At 44.9% G+C, this 19,126-nt stretch overlaps 2 protein-coding genes across 6 annotated transcripts in view; one reads left to right on the top strand and one right to left on the bottom strand.

Moving 5' to 3' along the window:
• The window catches only part of LOC143299613 (integrator complex subunit 13-like), a 186,102-nt gene that overhangs the window by 12,351 nt on the left and 154,625 nt on the right, over nt 1-19,126 (top strand). For both annotated transcript variants that reach the window (XM_076612906.1, XM_076612905.1), the window contains exon 5: nt 853-933. In XM_076612906.1, the coding sequence (XP_076469021.1) occupies nt 853-933 (81 nt within the window). The remainder of the gene's footprint in view (nt 1-852; nt 934-19,126) is intronic.
• Nucleotides 9,313-19,126, bottom strand: part of LOC143299695 (FMRFamide-activated amiloride-sensitive sodium channel-like) — a 60,844-nt gene continuing 51,030 nt past the window's right edge. For all 4 annotated transcript variants that reach the window (XM_076613058.1, XM_076613057.1, XM_076613056.1 and 1 more), the window contains exons 4-7: nt 16,737-16,978; nt 15,014-15,551; nt 14,005-14,325; nt 9,313-12,609 (exon numbers count right to left, since the gene is read on the bottom strand). In XM_076613058.1, the coding sequence (XP_076469173.1) occupies nt 11,995-12,609; nt 14,005-14,325; nt 15,014-15,551; nt 16,737-16,978 (1,716 nt within the window). In that variant the 3' untranslated portion in view covers nt 9,313-11,994. The remainder of the gene's footprint in view (nt 12,610-14,004; nt 14,326-15,013; nt 15,552-16,736; nt 16,979-19,126) is intronic.

Here is a 19,126-nt window from a genome sequence, read left to right as displayed (position 1 = left end):
CATAACTACCTGCAGATGACACAACTATCTGTAGATGACTACCTGTAGATGACACCTAACTACCAGCAGGTGACACATAACTACACACATAACTACCTGTAGATGACACTTAACTATCTGTAGATGATTAACTACCTGCAGATGACTAACTACCTGTAGATGACACATAACTACCTGTAGATGACACATAACTACACACATAACTACCTGCAGATGATACATAACTACCTGTAGATGACACATAACTACCTGCAGATGACATATAACTACCTGTACATGACTAACTACCTGTAGATGACACATAACTACCTGTAGATGACACATAACTACCTGCAGATGACATATAACTACCTGGAGATGACTAACTACCTGTAGATGACACATAAAGTTCTACATGTAAATGACACATAACTACACACATAACTACCTGCAGATGACACAACTATCTGTAGATGACTAACTACATGTAGATGACACATAACTACACACATAACTACCTGCAGATGACACAACTATCTGTAGATGACTAACTACAGGTAGATGACACATAACTACACACATAACTACCTGTAGATGACTAACTACCTGCAGATGACACATAACTACCTGTAGATGACTACCTGTATATGACACATAACTACACATATAACTACCTGCAGATGACACATAACTACCTGTAGATGACACATCACTACCTGTAGATGACACATCACTACCTGTAGATGACACAACTGCCTATAGAATGACACATAACTGCCTGAAGATGACACAGATGTACCTATAGATGACACACATCTACCTGTAGATGGCTGTGATTAACACCTTGCTGTCCTGTCCTCATCACTGTGACAGGGAGGGCCATGTTCGGAGCATGGAGGAGTGTGTGGTGGAGACCGTCAATCAGCAGAACAAACTGGCTGCAGCATCAGAATCGTGAGTTGTCCTCCTGGTTTTTTTTTTTTTTTTCCGCCTCTTTGTTAGAAATAGAGGGGGGGAGGGTGTGCATCCCGCTTTCGTGGGGGACTTTTCGTCGCTTGCAGAGCGAGAAGTAGGTCATATGAGTAGGACATGTGCAGCCCACCTCCATAACTGGCTTCTCTGAGTTTGCACTGCCGTTGTTAGGACAACTTTTCGGCAGGGTTTATGGATGAATTTGAATACGTAATGGCAGATTTACGACAAGAAACATGCTCAAAGTTAACACAGAAGACTAAAGCAAATAATGGGTGTAATTATATAAACCAAACATATATCTTGTAAACTTGCAAAAATAGTCACCGAAAATATTCAAAATCCTTTTGTGTCAGAAGTGTGATTTCCACGACAAAATTTTAGCCTTTCGTTGACCTGGAGATAAAGGAGATGGAGATGCACTTGCACTTGCGGTTCTTGCTGGAAAAAAAAAAAGCAAAAAAAAGCGGGGAACCTCCAGGAAAGTCCGACAAAAGTGGGTCTGTGCACTCTCCCTAATTTCTGCTGCTTCTCTTTCTGTCTTCTATCATTTTGCTTCCTTTTTTTTTTTTTTTTTGCCTTTTGTTGACTCACTTGTGTAAAGAAAGTGAGTCGATGTTTTAACCCGGTGTTCGGTTGTCTGTGTGTGTGTGTGTGTGTGTGTGTCTGTGTGTGTGTGTGTCTGTGTGTCCGAGGTAAACTTTAACATTGACATTTTCTCTGCAAACACTTTGTCAGTTGACACCAAATTAGGCATGAAAATAGGAAAAATTCAGTTCTTTCCAGTCATCTTGTTTAAAACAATATTGCACCTCTGGGATGGGCACAAAAAAAAAAAAAAAAAAAAAAAAAATGAAGCCTAATTATATGCAAGCTGCGTATACTGTTATATATATATTTTTTGTATTCTCTAAACTTGGCACTTTGATCTGATATTCTGACCCAACAACAAGAGCAGTCATTATTATCATTTTTTGTTCAAACAGGAACTTCTTTTGCTAAGCATGGAAGTTTTATTTATTTTTTGCAAAACGTTTTTGGTGCAGATAGTAAAAAAGGGAAACTACTCTGTAATTAATGCTAGGGGACTTAATTTGCCATAAGTGAGTCCTGAAGGCCTTGCCTCTCTAGTTCTTCCTTCCCTCCCCCCCCCCCCCCCCCCCCCCCCCCCTTTCGTTGTTGTTGAGATACATGAAAAATTGTGCATGGAACACTCCAGTAATAGCTGAATGATGATAGCGTCTTTGGTCAGTGAGGATACTGGGATGAATGTGTGTGTATTTTGTATTTGTATTTGTCTCTGTATTTCTTTTTATCACAGCAGATTTCTCTGTGTGAAATTCGGGCTGCTCTCCCCAGGGAGAGCGCATCGCTACACTACAGCGCCACCCATTTTTTTGTATTTTTTCCTGCGTGCAGTTTTGTTTGTTTTTCCTATCGAAGTGGATTTTTTCTACAGAATTTTGCCAGGAACAACCCTTTTGTTGCCGTGGGTTCTTTTACGTGCGCTAAGTGCATGCCAGCACACGGGACCTCGGTTTATCGTCTCATCCGAATGACTTAGCGTCCAGACTACCACTCAAGGTCTAGTGGAGGGGGAGAAAATATCGGCGGCTGAGCCGTGATTCTCTCGCTTCCTAGGCGGACGCGTTACCTCTAGGCCATCACTCCACATTGTAATTAGCATTAATTACAGTGTATCTGCATGTGATGGAATGTAATGATTGGGACTTGTGGGGAAGGAGACTAGAGCTATTTCCAGGGTATGTCTGTGTTTGTATTGTTGGCTCATTTGAGTTGTTTTTTGTTGTTGTTTTTTTCTGTACAGGCATATGAAAGGGTTGCCCTTACTAAATCCCATTGGAAACGAGTATTTTTCTAGTCAGAAAAAACGTAATCAATATATATGGGTGGTGCTGCCCAGATGTCACACAGAGAATTCTGTTGAAACAAAAAGAGATTCAATACAATACCGTGCAGTGTTCTGCTGGTCATATTCATTTCAGTATAATGAATGATTACCCTGTGATGGTATTTGAAGCTTTTAACTCACTCAGTACGGCCAGTCCTCTCTTCTCCTCTACACAGACCCCTCGGATGTCCAGTGGGTGTCTGAATGACCCAACCTTTAGCTTCCGTCGTCAGAACTGTGGTATTCTTTGTCAACATTCACCTCTTCAGTATAAGAGCCTTCTGCTTGCAATATTTTGATGATGGTAATTGGCCAGGTGAAACGCTGTTAACGTCGTCTCTTTCGCCGTTCGTATGGAGAGAGTTAAGATTTATTTCTTCCAGGTGGCATTGATTTCTGAGGGATTCAGTGTCATTAATGTTGATGCTGACTTGTTATATGTCCCCAAGAGATCCTGAGATATACCCCAAGATTATCTTGATCTACATTAAACCCGTTGTACCCTTCCAAGCACTGATGATATATCTATAACTCCCAGTTGCTTCCTTTGGACCAAGTACAACTGTTACCACGATACTGATGTTGCCCCAGAGGCTATTTGCGAGAGGGATTGTGTGTTCAGTAATTTTCCAGTGTTCCCTGATGCTGATAAGAAATCTTTGAGGCTGTCTGTACGTACTCTGTGTCAAAAGAAAGCTTTGAGGCTGTCTGTACATACTCTGTGTCAAAAGAAATCTTTGAGGCTGTCTGTACGTACTCTGTGTCAAAAGAAAGCTTTGAGGCTGTCTGTACTCTGTGTTAAAAGAAAGCTTTGAGGCTGTCTGTACATACTCTGTGTCAAAAGAAATCTTTGAGGCTGTCTGTACGTACTCTGTGTCAAAAGAAAGCTTTGAGGCTGTCTGTACTCTGTGTTAAAAGAAAGCTTTGAGGCTGTCTGTACGTACTCTGTGTCAAAAGAAAGCTTTGAGGCTGTCTGTACTCTGTGTCAAAAGAAAGCTTTGAGGCTGTCTGTACATACTCTGTGTCAAAAGAAAGCTTTGAGGCTGTCTGTACATACTCTGTGTCAACAGAAAGCTTTGAGGCTGTCTGTACATACTCTGTGTCAAAAGAAAGCTTTGAGGCTGTCTGTTGAGGCTGTCTGTACATACTCTGTGTCAACAGAAAGCTTTGAGGCTGTCTGTACATACTCTGTGTCAAAAGAAAGCTTTGAGGCTGTCTGTACTCTGTGTTAAAAGAAAGCTTTTGAGGCTGTCTGTACTCCGTGTTAAAGAAAGCTTTGAGGCTGTCTGTACTCCGTGTTAAAAGAAAGCTTTGAGGCTGTCTGTACGTACTCTGTGTCAAAAGAAAGCTTTGAGGCTGTCTGTACTCTGTGTCAAAAGAAAGCTTTGAGGCTGTCTGTACTCCGTGTTAAAAAGAAAGCTTTGAGGCTGTCTGTACTCCGTGTTAAAAGAAAGCTTTGAGGCTGTCTGTACTTTGAGGCTGTCTGTACGTACTCTGTGTCAAAAGAAAGCTTTGAGGCTGTCTGTACTCTGTGTCAAAAGAAAGCTTTGAGGCTGTCTGTACATACTCTGTGTCAAAAGAAAGCTTTGAGGCTGTCTGTACATACTCTGTGTCAACAGAAAGCTTTGAGGCTGTCTGTACATACTCTGTGTCAAAAGAAAGCTTTGAGGCTGTCTGTACGTACTGTGTGTCAAAAGAAAGCTTTGAAAGTGTCTGTACATACTCTGTGTCAACAGAAAGCTTTGAGGCTGTCTGTACTCTGTGTCAAAAGAAAGCTTTGAGGCTGTCTGTATGTACTCTGTGTCAACATAAAACTTTGAGGTTGTCTTTGCACTGTGTCAAAAGTTGTTTAAGGTCCCATAGCACTTTTTTACAAGGCCATCTGGGCAGTGAATCCTTCTCCACCGTGTCAAGGTCTCGGCAGAGGAAGGTGGAGCTCTGATCCTGTCTTTCCACCGTTTTAACTTCCCTGACCAAAGTCAGGTACCCGTTCACACCTTGGGTGTGAGTGAGGATGATTGGAGTAAAGTGCCTTTCCCAAGGACACAAAACCATGCCCAAACGGGGCCTCGAACTCTGATCACTGGTGAACACTGGATCACAAGTCCAGTGCCTTAACTCACTCGGGATGACAAGTTTTCTCCCTTGCTTTTCCCCGCAGATGGCCCATTTGTAAGGGTTTGGAAAAAAAAAATTACAAAAAATACAAAATACAGAGTAAGAAAATGGAACTTTCAGAACTGGTTTATTATGTGTTGGGTTATTACATATAAAAATAATGTAATTTCTCATCTTATTTTTACAGTTCTGCCATTATGTAGAAAATAATGCCAATTTTTCACCCTGAATCACCATACCCATGCTCGCTTTCTGCTCTTAATTCACTTTCTTCTTCGTCATCATCCACCTCTTCAATGTCCAGCCCTTCAGTTTGTAGCATTTCAAGTACTTCAGCAACACTAAAACGTTGCCGTCGCTGCCTTGTTCACTCCACAACATTTTGTGAGGAACCCGCTTTGCTAACAGGCTGGCACGCGAGCAGATGACCGGTCAGTGACTTTGTCAGCGTGTGTGTGTGCAAGACTGGCCACACATGACAGGCTAGCCAATCATACAGTTCAGTTGTGGAGTGACCCAGAATAGTGCACTCTGCTTGGCTAATGACAAAATCACGTGTACAGCGCATGACGGATTTTTATTTTTGGAAAATGCTATTCCATTCCGTCGTCCGAAACCGAATACGTTTTATGTAGGAATGCTCACGCATTCTATCGTCCGGAGAGAGTTAACAAATTTTGCCGATGTGCCTCCTCTGTTCTTAACATTTCTTTATATATATATATCTTTGTCACATTCCTCGCTCAAGTGCAAGACCGAATCGTTCACACTCATCGTTCACAGGCGAGGTTTATGTTCCTCTGTGACATTGATCTGTGGAACAAGTACTGTGTGTTCGTGTGCGATCTGTTCTCCGTTTTTTCTGTCTGTCTGTGTGTCTTTCTCTCAGAGGTAGAGATTGATGATGGAAGTGGTAGTAGAGACTGGTGATGGAAATGGTAGTAGCTGTCTGTCTGTCTGTCTGTCTGTCTGTCAGAGGTAGAAGTTGGTGACAGAAGTGGTAGTAGCTGTCTGTCTGTCTGTCTCACAGTCTTTCTCTCAGTGATAGAAATTGATGATTGAAGTGGTAGTAGTTGTCTGTCTGTCTGTCTGTCTGCCTGTCTCTTGGAGGTAGAGATTGATGATTGAAGCGGTAGTAGTTGTCTGTGTGTCTGTCTGTCTGTCTCTCAGAGGTAGAGATTGATGATGGAAGTGGTAGTAGTTGTCTGTCTGTCTGTCTCTCAGAGGTAGAGACTGATGATGGAAGTGGTAGTAGAGACTGGTGACAGAAGTGGTAGTAGCTGTCTGTCTGTCTGTCTCTCAGAGGTAGAGATTGATGATGGAGGTGGTAGTAGAGACTGGTGATGGAAATGGTAGTAGCTGTCTGTGTGTCTGTCTGTCTGTCTTTCTCTCAGAGGCAGAGATTGATGATGGAAGTGGTAGTAGAGACTGGTGATAGAAATGGTAGTAGCTGTCTGTCTGTCTGTCTCACAGTCTTTCTCTCAGTGATAGAAATTGATGATTGAAGTGGTAGTAGTTGTCTGTCTGTCTGTCTGTCTGCCTGTCTCTTGGAGGTAGATATTGATGGCGGAAGTGGTGGTAGAGATTGATGATTGAAGTGGTAGTAGTTGTCTGTCTGTCTGTCTGTCTGCCTGTCTCTTGGAGGTAGATATTGATGGCGGAAGTTGTGGTAGAGATTGATGATTGAAGTGGTAGTAGTTGTCTGTCTGCCTGCCTGTCTCTTGGAGGTAGATATTGATGGCGGAAGTGGTGGTAGAGATTGATGATGGAAGCGGTAGTAGTTGTCTGTGTGTCTGTCTGTCTGTCTCTCAGAGGTAGAGATTGATGATGGAAGTGGTAGTAGAGACTGGTGATGGAAATGGTAGTAGCTGTCTGTGTGTCTGTCTGTCTGTCTCTCAGAGGTAGAGATTGATGATGGAAGTGGTAGTAGAGACTGGTGATGGAAATGGTAGTAGCTGTCTGTCTGTCTGTCTGTCTGTCTCTCTCTCAGAGGTAGAGATTGATGATGGAAGTGGTAGTAGAGACTGGTGATGGAAATGGTAGTAGCTGTGTGTCTCACAGTCTTTCTCTCAGTGATAGAAATTGATGATTGAAGTGGTAGTAGTTGTCTGTCTGTCTGTCTGTCTGTCTCTCAGAGGTAGAGATTGATGGCAGAAGTGGTAGTAGAGACTGATGGTGGAAGTGATAGAACCTGTCTGTCTGTCTGTCTGTCTGTCTCTCAGAGGTAGAGATTGATGGCAGAAATGGTAGTAGAGATTAATGACAAGAGATTGACGATGGAAGTGGTAGATGAAGGAGTATGTTCTTGTTCTGGGAACACACACACACTTAATCATTATCATCAACATTTTCTGTACAGGTTTGACTTTGTGTGTGTGTGTGTGTGTGTGTGTGTGTGTGCATGCAAGTGTTTGTGTTCAGTGTGTTAGGGGGTGCCCGGGTATATGGGTCACTCTGAGTGTGTGTGTGTGTGTGTGTGTGTGTGTGTGTGTGCAGGTATTGCTAGAAAGCTTACTATTTCCCTTTCCAGTATTCACAATGTACTGTTTGTGGGCACAACACTGGCACACACAATAAAACAACAAACCACAGGCAGAAAAGGAAACCTGTTTTTTATTTGTAGCATTCAGCAGTTGTTATTGTTGTTGTTTTTATCCCAACACCCCATAAGACAACAGTGAAGTTGTTAAATCTGTTATGAAAACATCAGGCTTCTGCTACTCAAACGTTGTTTTTTTTGTGTGACATAAATTTGTAGTAAGAGAGAGAAAGAGAGAGAGAGAGAGAGAGTGGGTGTGTATGTCTGGGTGGGTGGGTGTCTGCATGTGTGTTTTCTGTTTTGTTTATGTGTGTGTGTGTGTGTGTGTGTGTAGATAAATTTGTGTGTGTGATATTGTTCTCATTGTAGAAGAAAGCTCTGACTCTGGATCTTTGTAATCATTGCCCCCCGAAACTTGTGAAAGCAATTGTTACTGGCTTTTTTTTTTCTTACCAACTAGGTAGGCACACCAGGTATCATCGTAATCATCATGATCTTCATTATTATCATCATCATCGTAATTATCAACATAGTAATAACCTTGGTTTGCAGCTTGAATCTACGGTGCACACTTCATATCAAAGGTGCTGAAAGCAGTGAGACCTCTTATTCTGACCCAACAACAAGAGGAGTCATTATTATCATTTTTTGTTCAAACAGGAACTTCTTTTGCTAAGCATGGAATTTTTATTTATTTTGCAAACGTTTTGGTGCAGATAGTAAAAAAGGGAAAATACTCTGTAATTAATGCTAGGGGACTTAATTTATCACAAGTGAGTCTTGAAGGCCTTGCCTCTCTTGTTTTCTTTTTTTTTTTTCTTCAGACTGGGGGGAGAAGTTGAGTTGGGTGGGCGGGGGAGTGGGGGGAGGGGGAGGTAAGTTGTTGGGGGAGGTGGTCAGATCATTTGATAAATTTTGTATCAAACAAGGAGACCATGAACACGGGTTTGATCCTGTCTCTTTCAGTGCCAAGTCTAATTTCATTCTCAGTGACGAACTATTTGCCAAGGGATTTTTGGTCACCGAGGGTAAATGATAAAGAAAGTGAATTCTAGCATGCCAACTACTGAAAGAAGGTATACATAACTTTTACTTTTCTGAAAGGAAAATGAACATGCTATCTAATCATGACAGCTTTGAACTAACTGAATGATTTTGTGATAGGAAAATTCCTACAATGATGAGTACAGATATTTCCATTCTGGGCACTTTTTTGCACTCCGGAAAGGGATGGAAATTTCTGTCCTGCGGCACTCAATGGGTTAAGAAGAATCTCGACAGTTTGAATAACAGGTTTTATACATACATGTCGTTAACACGCTTCGTTTTACATGGATTCTCAGCACAGTTCATATTACATAGATTCAAAAAAAACAACACTGTTCACATTACATAGGTTCTAAATACAGTTTGTATTTAACAATGATATATTCTAAATACAGTTCGCATTACACAGATTCTAAAAATCATGAAGAAGTCAAGGTACTTTTTTTTTTTTTTTTTTTTTTACATACCACACATTGAAACAATCGCAACGAAACAGTCATATTTTATTCTGTTACATGTGAATCAGTAAGAACTGTTATATGGATTCCAGTTTTGTTTAACTCTTTTGCCACCGTAGGTGACCTCAGTCAACTAGACAGTTCACTGCCATTGGCGACTTCAGTCGACATCAAGGGGTCATGTAATCAGGGGACTGTTTTTCACATTGTAACAAAGCTTGACAGCTGCGGCCAGCTTTCCAGTGCAACAGGAAATTGACTAATTGGCTAATACCCCCCCCCCCCCCCCCCCCCCCCCCACCCCCACCCCCCCTGCAGAAATACAGAAACTTGGTGGTGAAAGAGTTAAATTATTCAGTCAATATTGATATTAGCATTATTTTACTATATTATGTACTGTTTGTTTATTTGTTTTATTTCATTATTTCATTACTTACTGTTTATGAATGTTATTTGATACAAGTCATAATATGGTTCATCAGCTGTCATGATAAAATTGAAGTGCAACGTTGTGAGCACAGTATAAGCTTTAAGCTTGTTGATGCTCTTTTGTTATTCATTGCATTGTAATCATGTGTATTGTTGAATAATTAAAGATTATTTAAACCATATATATATATATATATATATATATATATATATATATATATATATATATATATACTGTGACATTTGGGGCTGTATTTTGAATTTTGGGGTCCGTGGAAATCTTCATCACAGCTGTCTTGTCTATCTATCAATCTGTTCATATAATTATATCTATTTCTCTTTCTCTCTCTTCTCTCTCCCTCTCTCTGTCTAATATAACTGGTAAAACAAACAAGTTAAAAGTTGTCCCAAATTTTCAGCTGTATTGGCCTTGATTACAGGGAGTCACATTTTCAGATAAGTGTGTGTGCGTGCGCGCGTGCGTGTGTGCATGTGTGAGTGTGTGCGTGCGCGCGTGTGTGTGCGTGTGTGTGTGTGTGTGTGTGTGCTTGTGTGTGCGCATGTTGTGTATGCGTGTGTGTGTGTGTATGCGTGTGTGTGTGTGTGTGTGTAGAAAGAGAGAGAGAGAGAGAGATATCTATGTATGTATGTATGAAAAGTCTTGGACATGGGTTGAGGAGAAATGATGAAATGATTGCCCCAGTAAATTATATAGGTCGTCGGTCCGGGCGTGTTTGTGTGGGTGTCTGTGTTTAAGAGTGTGTGTGTGTGGTCTTAATCACTACATTAACTCACTCAGTACGGCCAGTCCTCTCTTCTCCTCTACACAGACCCCTCGGATGTCCAGTGGGTGTCTGAATGACCCAACCTTTAGCTTCCGTCGTCAGAATTGTGGTATTCTTTGTCAACATTTACGTATTCAGTATAAGAGCCTTCCGCTTGCAATATTTTGATGATGGTAATTGGGATGAAACGCTGTTAACGTCGTCTCTTTCGCTGTTCGTATGGAGAGAGTTAACGCATGAATTGTGTGAGTGGAGTGTGAAAACCGAATCGAGCTGCGAAATACGTGCTACGTAGAAATGATCCATCATCATTATTATCATCATCATTACTACTACTACTACTACTACTACTACTACTACTACTGAGTGCTACTAATGTAAGGACAGCTGTGAGTACAATACGTTGGTATGGATGATACAACGGATTAATGAGGTCATGGATCACAGCTCCTGGAAAACCTGAAGATGGTTTGTACGGTACAAGTTACAGTCTATGAATCAAACACCGTGAAGAAAGCTGAGACTGTACAAAACATGCTGTACTGTACAAACAAAACATGCTGTACATAATGGACATGGCCTTAAAAAAACAAACTAACAAAAAAAAAAAAAACCAACCAAAAAACGAACACTCACATCCTGGACAGTTTGTCTAGTAGATGACGTAAAACCACAAACATTATTGGAACAATTTTTTTTTTTTTTTTTTTTTTTTTTTTGGAAGGGGGTAGTTTGTATATACACACTTGGGAGAAAGATGAAATAACGCAAGCCGGTCGCAAAGATATATGACTGGACAGTCACAGGTCTTGGATAGAAAATGATGCAGGTCATGAACACAGACTCTTTGAGGGCAGTTGACACACGTTGTCTTGTTCATCACAAGTACACTGGTAGTAAGATCTTCGTTTGTGGGCGGCACTTCCCATGTTCACTTGTATACGTATACATGAATGGGCTTTCCACATCTGTGACCACTTTTACCCTCGCAGCAAAGGCAGTCGTATTCCGTTTTCGTGGGGGTGGGTAGGAAGATGAACCCAACACATTTTGTACCCCACTTCACGCAATTGTGTGTGTATATATATATATATATATATATATCCAGCACGAGAAAGGATTGTCAGACTCTCACACACAGAGTTTGCTTTTTGTTCCCTTGAAATCCATTCACGTTGTTTTGATTGCAGCAGGAAGTGGACTGGTATTTTCTCCAGTGTTGTGGCTGAGTTATTGTCTGACTTCGAATAAAAAAAAGAAAAAAAGAAAAAAAAGTATTCACAAACTTTTCTGTTCCATTCTGATTCAGGTTGTGATGCAGTCAAAAACCTGAAGCATTCACAAACTTTTCTATTTTGCCTATTTATTGCGTGAGTTGTAATTAAAACACTTCACAAACTTTTTTGTATAGCCAGTTCAGCATGTCACATGTATTCCCAAAGCAGACACTTTGACAACCTTCTTCTCGCCGCTGATTCAGTTTGAAACTTTGTCATCAGAATCCGAAGCATTCACAATGTTTGTCAAGCTTCTCAATTCAGTTCAAACTTGTAATCCAAACCGAAAACATTCACAATGTTTTTTTCAGTGAGAAAACTAAATTAAAAAAAAAAAAAAAACAAAAAAAACCAAACCCAAACCAGGATTCACAAACCTTTTCCAAGTTGCCAATTCATGTTTTGTGCAAGTTTTATAACAACTATGAGTGTTCACAAAAAAAAAACCCCAAAAATACAAACCCAAACCTAAACTTTCTCACGTCGCCGACTCGGTGTGCGACTTGTACTCAAACCCAGAAGCGTTGACATACTCGCGCTTCTCGTGCGAGCTGTACTCCTGCGTGTAGTTGTTGCCATGGCCACCACCACCACCACCACCACCACCGCCACCACCCCCACCGCCGCCGCCATGGCTTCCCAGCATGCCGTTGCTGGCCATGTACTCCTGCTCCTCCTCCCCCTGCTGCCCCGGGTACATGGGCGGCTGGTTCTCGGAGTTGAAGAGGAGGAAGACGAGGCGGATGATGAGCTCCATCAGCTCCATGATGGTCAGCACCGAGATCCCCATCCACAGCCCCAGGGTGCCGCCGATGTCGGCGAAGAGGTCGGCCAGCCCGTAGGCCGGGAGCTGCCGGTACTCGACCACGCTGAGGTCCTCCAGGTAGATGTTGAGGCGCAGGAGGTTCTGGCGGATGAGGTTGGAGGCGCGCTCGGCCTTCTCCTTCTCGGAGAGGGTGTAGCTCTGCTTGAGGAGGTTCTCGGTGCGGGTGTCGTTGCGCTTGGACATGAGCTGCGAGATGTTGGCCAGCTCCGAGAGGAAGGTGTAGGCCTCGTGCATGAAGTTTTGCTTGATGTCCGTGCCGTAGAACACCTGCCGGAGGGGTGTGCAGGTAAACAGTGTTAGGTGAGTTGCTGTATTGCGACAGTGTCGAAGAAGACCCACACATTCGCACACACACAGACACACACCCCCTCCTCTCTAACACATTACACTTTTCAGGTTCATCAGCATCCCCCCCCCTCACCCCCCCCCCCCCCCCCCCCCACACACACACACACTCCTACTCCCTCCAACACCCCAGGTTCCCCCCTCCCCCCCTCTCTCTGTATTTCCCTCATCCTCCCTCCCTCCTCTTACCAATCCTACCCTACTCCCAGACCACTCCCCATACATCCCTACCCAACCCAACCCTACCACCCCCCATCCACCTGCTGGTAGAACTCGAGGGGCCAGCAGGACAGGTTTTTCCATACGTCCCTCATCCTCCCTCCATCCGTCACCAACCACCCCCTACCCCCACCCAAGCCCCCACCACCCTCTTTACCTGCAGGGTGGTGGAGGTGGTAAAACACTCTAGCGGCAGTTGGACAGGTTATTCCGCGTTTTCCTCATTCTCCCTCCTTCCCCTATCAGCCCTACCCTATCCTACCCTACCCTACCCTACCCCACCCCAAACCAACCCCCCACCCCCTTCTTTACCTGCAAAGCGTGAAGCTGGTAGAACTTGAGGGGCCAGCAGGACAGGTTTTTTCCATACGTCCCTCATCCTCCCTCCATCCATCACCAACCCCCCCACCCACCCCCACCACCCTCTTTATCTGCAGGGTGGTGGAGGTAGTAAAACACTCAAGCTGCAGTTGGACAGGTTATTCCGCGTTTTCCTCATTCTCCCTCCTTCCCTTATCAGCCCTACCCTCCCCTATCCTACCCTACCCTGCCCCACCCCAAACCATCCCCCCACTCCCTTCTTTACCTGCAAAGCATGAAGCTGGTAGAATTTGAGGAGCCAGTAGGACAGGCTTTTCTGTATACCCCTCATCCTCCCTATCGACCCTACCAACCACCACCCCCGCACCCCCCCCCCCCCGACCCTCACGCCCCCACCCAACCCAACCCTCCCCTACACCACCCCCCTCTTTGCCTGCAGGTCATGGAACTGGTAGAACTCTTTAAGGGCCTGTAGGACAGGTTTTTCCGGTATTTCCCTCACCCTCCCTCCTCCCTTTACCAACCCAACCCTATCCTTCCCTGCCCTAAGACCACACCCAACTCCACCCCCCCCCCCCTTACCCCCACACCCACACAACACAACACCCCTACCCTTCTTTTCACCTGCAGTGTGTGTGGAGCGAGTAGAACTCGAGGGCCCGTAGGACAGGTTTTTCCGGTATTTCCCTCACCCTCCCTCCCTCCCTTTACCAACCCAACCCCTACCACCAACCCAACCCTCCCCCCCCCCCCCCTGAAACCCCAACCACACCACACCTGCAGTGCGTGGAGCTGGTAGAACTCGAGGGGCCAGTAGGAGAGGGAGACGGACTTTTGGTAGGTGGTCTCCCGGCAGGGCTGGTAGCACTGGCAGGTGGTCTCGTAGGAGCGGTCGTTGGCCAGGTCCTGGAGCACCCGCTCCTCGCAGGCCAGGGACTCGATGGGCACGTAGTCCCCGGCCCGGTAGCCCCCCCAGCCAGCCAGGATGCCCTTCCAGTTGGGGATGACCCCGCAGAAGGTGGCGTTCCCGGCGGGCACGTCCGGCAGGGCCGAGGACTTGCACTTGCACTCGTTGATGATGATGCGCTGTTTGCACACCTTAGGGGGGGGGGGGAAGAAGACGGGGGGGAAAGTTAAAATAAAATAAGATAAAATAAAAGAAAGAAAGAAAGAAAAAAGAGGCATGGCTCATACCTCCATTAAACAGTTTTTGTACCAAATATTCATATGATTATTCCCTTTTTCAAACATAATTGTGTTTGTAGATTTGTACAGATATATACAGATGAACAGACAGATCTTTGATACAGAGACGTAACGATTATGTTTATGTGAACCAATAGATCTTTGATACAGACACATAACAGTTATGTTTATGTAAATGAACGAAGAAACAAAATTAAAGTAAAATTGAAAAAAAAAACAACAAAAAAACCAACCTACCTTGTCATGCATGCATAGACTCATGTGCGTGCACACACCAACACTCACACAAATGCGTGCACGCATACACTCGCACAAACGCACTCACGCATGCACACACACACACACACACCCCTACCTATACAACTGTCACAGAAAATTCCACACCTCCTTGAAACTTAAGCTCGAGACCACACCTGAGATGTGACACCAACATTTAAAAAAACACGAGAACGCATCTTCCCCCTACTCCCCCTACCCCCCCCCATCCCTCTTGCCCTGCATCGCACAACACTTTACTTTTGCACATTGTAACAGTAACCCCCCCCCCACCACACCCCCTCTGCCCCCACCCAACACTTACCTGCAGGCAGGAGAAAAAGGTGTTGAAGTAATCCATGCCGACCAGTGTGTCCATGGTGCAGTTCCCGTAGGGCTCCGACAGCCTGGAGTGCAGGATAGCCTTCAGCCCTATAGACGAGGAGTAGCCCGGCGGGATGTCGAACCCGTGGTCCACGGGGCTGGGCATGGTGTTGGGCGCGTGCACCACCACCCGCACCCCGGCCGCGTGCAGGATGTTGGAGTCGATGTTGTAGACCCCGTACGAGCCCAGCGGGGGCTCGTCGTTGTCGAGGGAGATGATGAGGGAGAGGCCGTTCTGCGGCCCCGTGGCGTGCATGAGGAGCTTTTCGTCCTTGACCCCGCCGTTGAAGGTGAAGCAGTTGAAGTAGTTGCCGTCGAAGGAGGTGGTGAAGTTGTTGAAGACGCAGGTCTCCTGGTTGAACTGGCAGTGGATGAGGAAGTCCTGCAGGTCGTGGCTGATGTTGATGGCCTCCTCGCCCAGGTTCTCGTAGAAGGCGCGGATGGAGGTCAGGTGGTAGTGCTGCTCCCCGAACTGGAACCTGCAGGGGGAGAGAGACATGTTTTTTCGTGGTGGTGGTGGTGGTGTTTAGGAGGTTATCATTTTTGTTGTTGTTGATGTCAGGCTTCAGCCTGTACAGGCAAGGTGTGGGGTTTTTTTTAAATAATTTTTTTTAGTCTAGGTGTTGAGCAGTTGTTTGTTAATGCCAAACTAGAACATGCAGAACCACTTCCCTCCCTATCATTCACCTCACACACAGACACACACACTCTATTCCCCTCCCCCCACCTGTTAGTGAAGATGGGTCACCTATCAAATGCAATGGTATATATATATATATATATATATATATATATATATATATATATATATATATATATATATATATATATATACAGCAGAGATAAAAATGTGTACATCAACACCCCCACTTCCTTATCATTCACCCCTCACACACACTGATGCACGCACTCACACACATACTCGCTCACACGCATGCACGCATGCATACACGCACGCGCACACACATTCCCCCTCCCGAACGTGTTATTGTGAAGTTGGGCCACTCTTTAAATGCAATGGTATACACAGCTTTGGTATAAACGTGTACAACGACAACCCACTTCCTCATCATTTTCACTCATTCACACACACACACACACACACACTCACTCACTCACTCATACTCATGCACGTGCACACGCACACGCGCACACACACATGTATGCACACACACACACACAACCCTAACCCTCCCACCCCCCACACCCCAACCTCATCCCACCCACCCACCCCACCACACCTGTTAGTAAAGTTGAGCCACTGCATGAGCTCGGTGTCCCACTAATATCACTTCAAGTATGAAAGACGTTAAACGGAAGACAACACACAACCCTAACCCCGCCCCCCCCACCCGCGACCCCCCCGCCACACACACACGCATAACCCTAACCCTCCCACCCTCCAACACCCCAACCTCACCCACCCACCCACCCACCAGACCTGTTAGTAAAGCTGATCCACTGCATGAGCTCGGTGTCCCACTAATATCACTTCAAGTGGAAAGACGTTAAACTGAAGACAACACACAACCCTAACCCCCCCCCCCCCCCCAATCCCCTGACCCCACCCGCCACACACACACACACACACACATAACCCTAACCCTAACCCTCCCACCCCCCCACCCCCAACACCCCGACCTCACCCCCACCAGCCACCACACCTGTTAGTGAAGTTGAGCCACTGCATGAGCTCGGTGTCCCTGGGGTTCTGGAAGAGCAGGCGCAGCTTCCTCCAGGAGATGGGCTCGATGTTGCAGACGGTGACGGAGGGGAACTCCACGGGCATGGAGTCCTTGATCTCGCTCAGCTCCACCACCTGGAACTGCAGGTACTTGCGCACCAGCAGGGAGAGCTGCAAGGTGGCCGCCGTGAAGCCGATGATGACCATCAGGGCCCAGATCACCTGTATAAACAAAACATCCGTCCGTCCCACCTCATCAGGCCCCACAGCCCCCACCCCGTCTTTCCTTGGGGAGATCCGGCCTGAATTTCATTTCACACGGAGAAATCTTGCGGAACGAAAAAAAGCAAAAAAAAAAAAAAAAAAAAAAGCAAAAAGTAATGCAGTGCAGTGAAGTGCGATGCAATGTCTGTAAGACAGCACTATGCAATGCGATGTAATGTATGTATGATCGTCACTGACAGTCTGTCAGTATATCCATCCATCCCACCCCATTAGGTCCCCAGCCCCTAGCCCCACCCGTTTTGCCATCTGGAGATCAGGCCTGAATTTCATTTCACACAGAAGAAAACTTACGGAACGCAAAAAAAAAAAAAAAAAAAAAAAAAAAAAAAAAAGTTCCTGGCGACCTAACATCGGTGGCTCCCTGTGGACTGCCGATGCTGGAACTGTGACGGACGAACCCAGGTGTGGCCGTGTATGGGGGAATCTAAATGAGCGGTGTGGGAGTAATGCCACTGAAACGGTGCAGACGATGGGGCAGAAAAAAAAAAAGTAATGTAGTGCAGTGCAATGCAATGTCTGCAAGACAGCACTGTGTCATGCGATGTAATGTATGTATGATCGTCACTGACAGTTTGTCAGTATACCCATCCATCCCACCCCATTAGGTCCCCAGCCCCTAGCCCCACCCGTTTTGCCATCTGGAGATCAGGCCTGAATTTCATTTCACACCGAAGAAAACTTACGGAACGCAAAAAAAAAAAAAAAAAAAAAAGTTCCTGGCGACCTAACATCGGTGGCTCCCTGTGGACTGCCGATGCTGGAACTGTGACGGACGAACCCGGGTGTGGCCGTGTATGGGGGGAATCTAAATGAGCGGCGTGGGAGTAATGCCACTGAAACGGTGCAGACGATGGGGCAGAAAAAAAAAGTAATGTAGTGCAGTGCAATGCAGTGTATGTAAGACAGCACTATGCAATGCGATGTAATGTATGTATGATCATCGCTGACACAGTGACAAGTCTATTGTGTCCGACTAAGAGTAAGACCAGTCAGAACAGCAGAGAAGGCACCGTGCTGCTGCCCTAGACCGTCAGGGCTAGGACTTTGACTGTAGTGGAGAGCGTCAGTGTAATCCAGTGCAATGCAATAACCGTCCGATAGAGTTACAATAGGAAACATTACAATTACGATGTGATGCAATACAATGCAGTACAATACAGTTGATGTGAGTGATGGCCTAGAGGCAACGCGTCCGCCTAGGAAGCGAGAGAGAATCTGAGCGCGCTGGTTCGAATCACGGCTCAGACGCCGACATTTTCTCCCCCTCCACTAGACCTTGAGTGATGGTCTGGACGCTAGTCATTCAGATGAGACGATAAACCGAGGTCCCGTGTGCAGCATGCACTTAGCGCACGTAAAAGAACCCACGGCAACAAAAGGGTTGTTCCTGGCAAAATTCTGTAGAAAAATCCACTTCGATAGGAAAAACAAATAAAACTGCACGCAGGAAAAAATACAAAAAAATGGGTGGCGCTGTAGTATAGCGACGCGCTCTCCCTAGGGAGAGAGCAGCCCGAATTTCACACAGAGAAATCTGTTGTGATAAAAAGAAATACAAATACAAAAACAGTGCAGTGCAGTGCAACACAACACAACACAACACAATTACAGTCTGATGCAATGACAATACAAATACAAACAACACAACACAACACAACACAATTACAGTCTGATGCAATGACAATACAAATACAAACAACACAACACAACACAATTACAGTCTGATGCAATGACAATACAAATACAAACAACACAACACAACACAACACAATTACAGTCTGATGCAATGACAATACAAATACAAACAACACAACACAACACAATTACAGTCTGATGCAATGACAATACAAATACAAACAACACAACACAACACAACACAACACAATTACAGTCTGATGCAATGACAATACAAATACAAACAACACAACACAACACAACACAGTTACAGTCTGATGCAATGACAATACAAATACAAACAACACAACACAACACAACACAATTACAGTCTGATGCAATGACAATACAAATACAAACAACACAACACAACACAACACAATTACAGTCTGATGCAATGACAATACAAAT

The sequence above is a fragment of the Babylonia areolata genome, chromosome 25 (genome assembly GCF_041734735.1).
Source record: "Babylonia areolata isolate BAREFJ2019XMU chromosome 25, ASM4173473v1, whole genome shotgun sequence".
Classification (NCBI taxonomy): domain Eukaryota; kingdom Metazoa; phylum Mollusca; class Gastropoda; order Neogastropoda; family Buccinidae; genus Babylonia; species Babylonia areolata.
The sequence above is the reverse complement of the archived record's forward strand: the minus strand, read 5'-3'. Positions and strand labels throughout refer to the sequence as shown.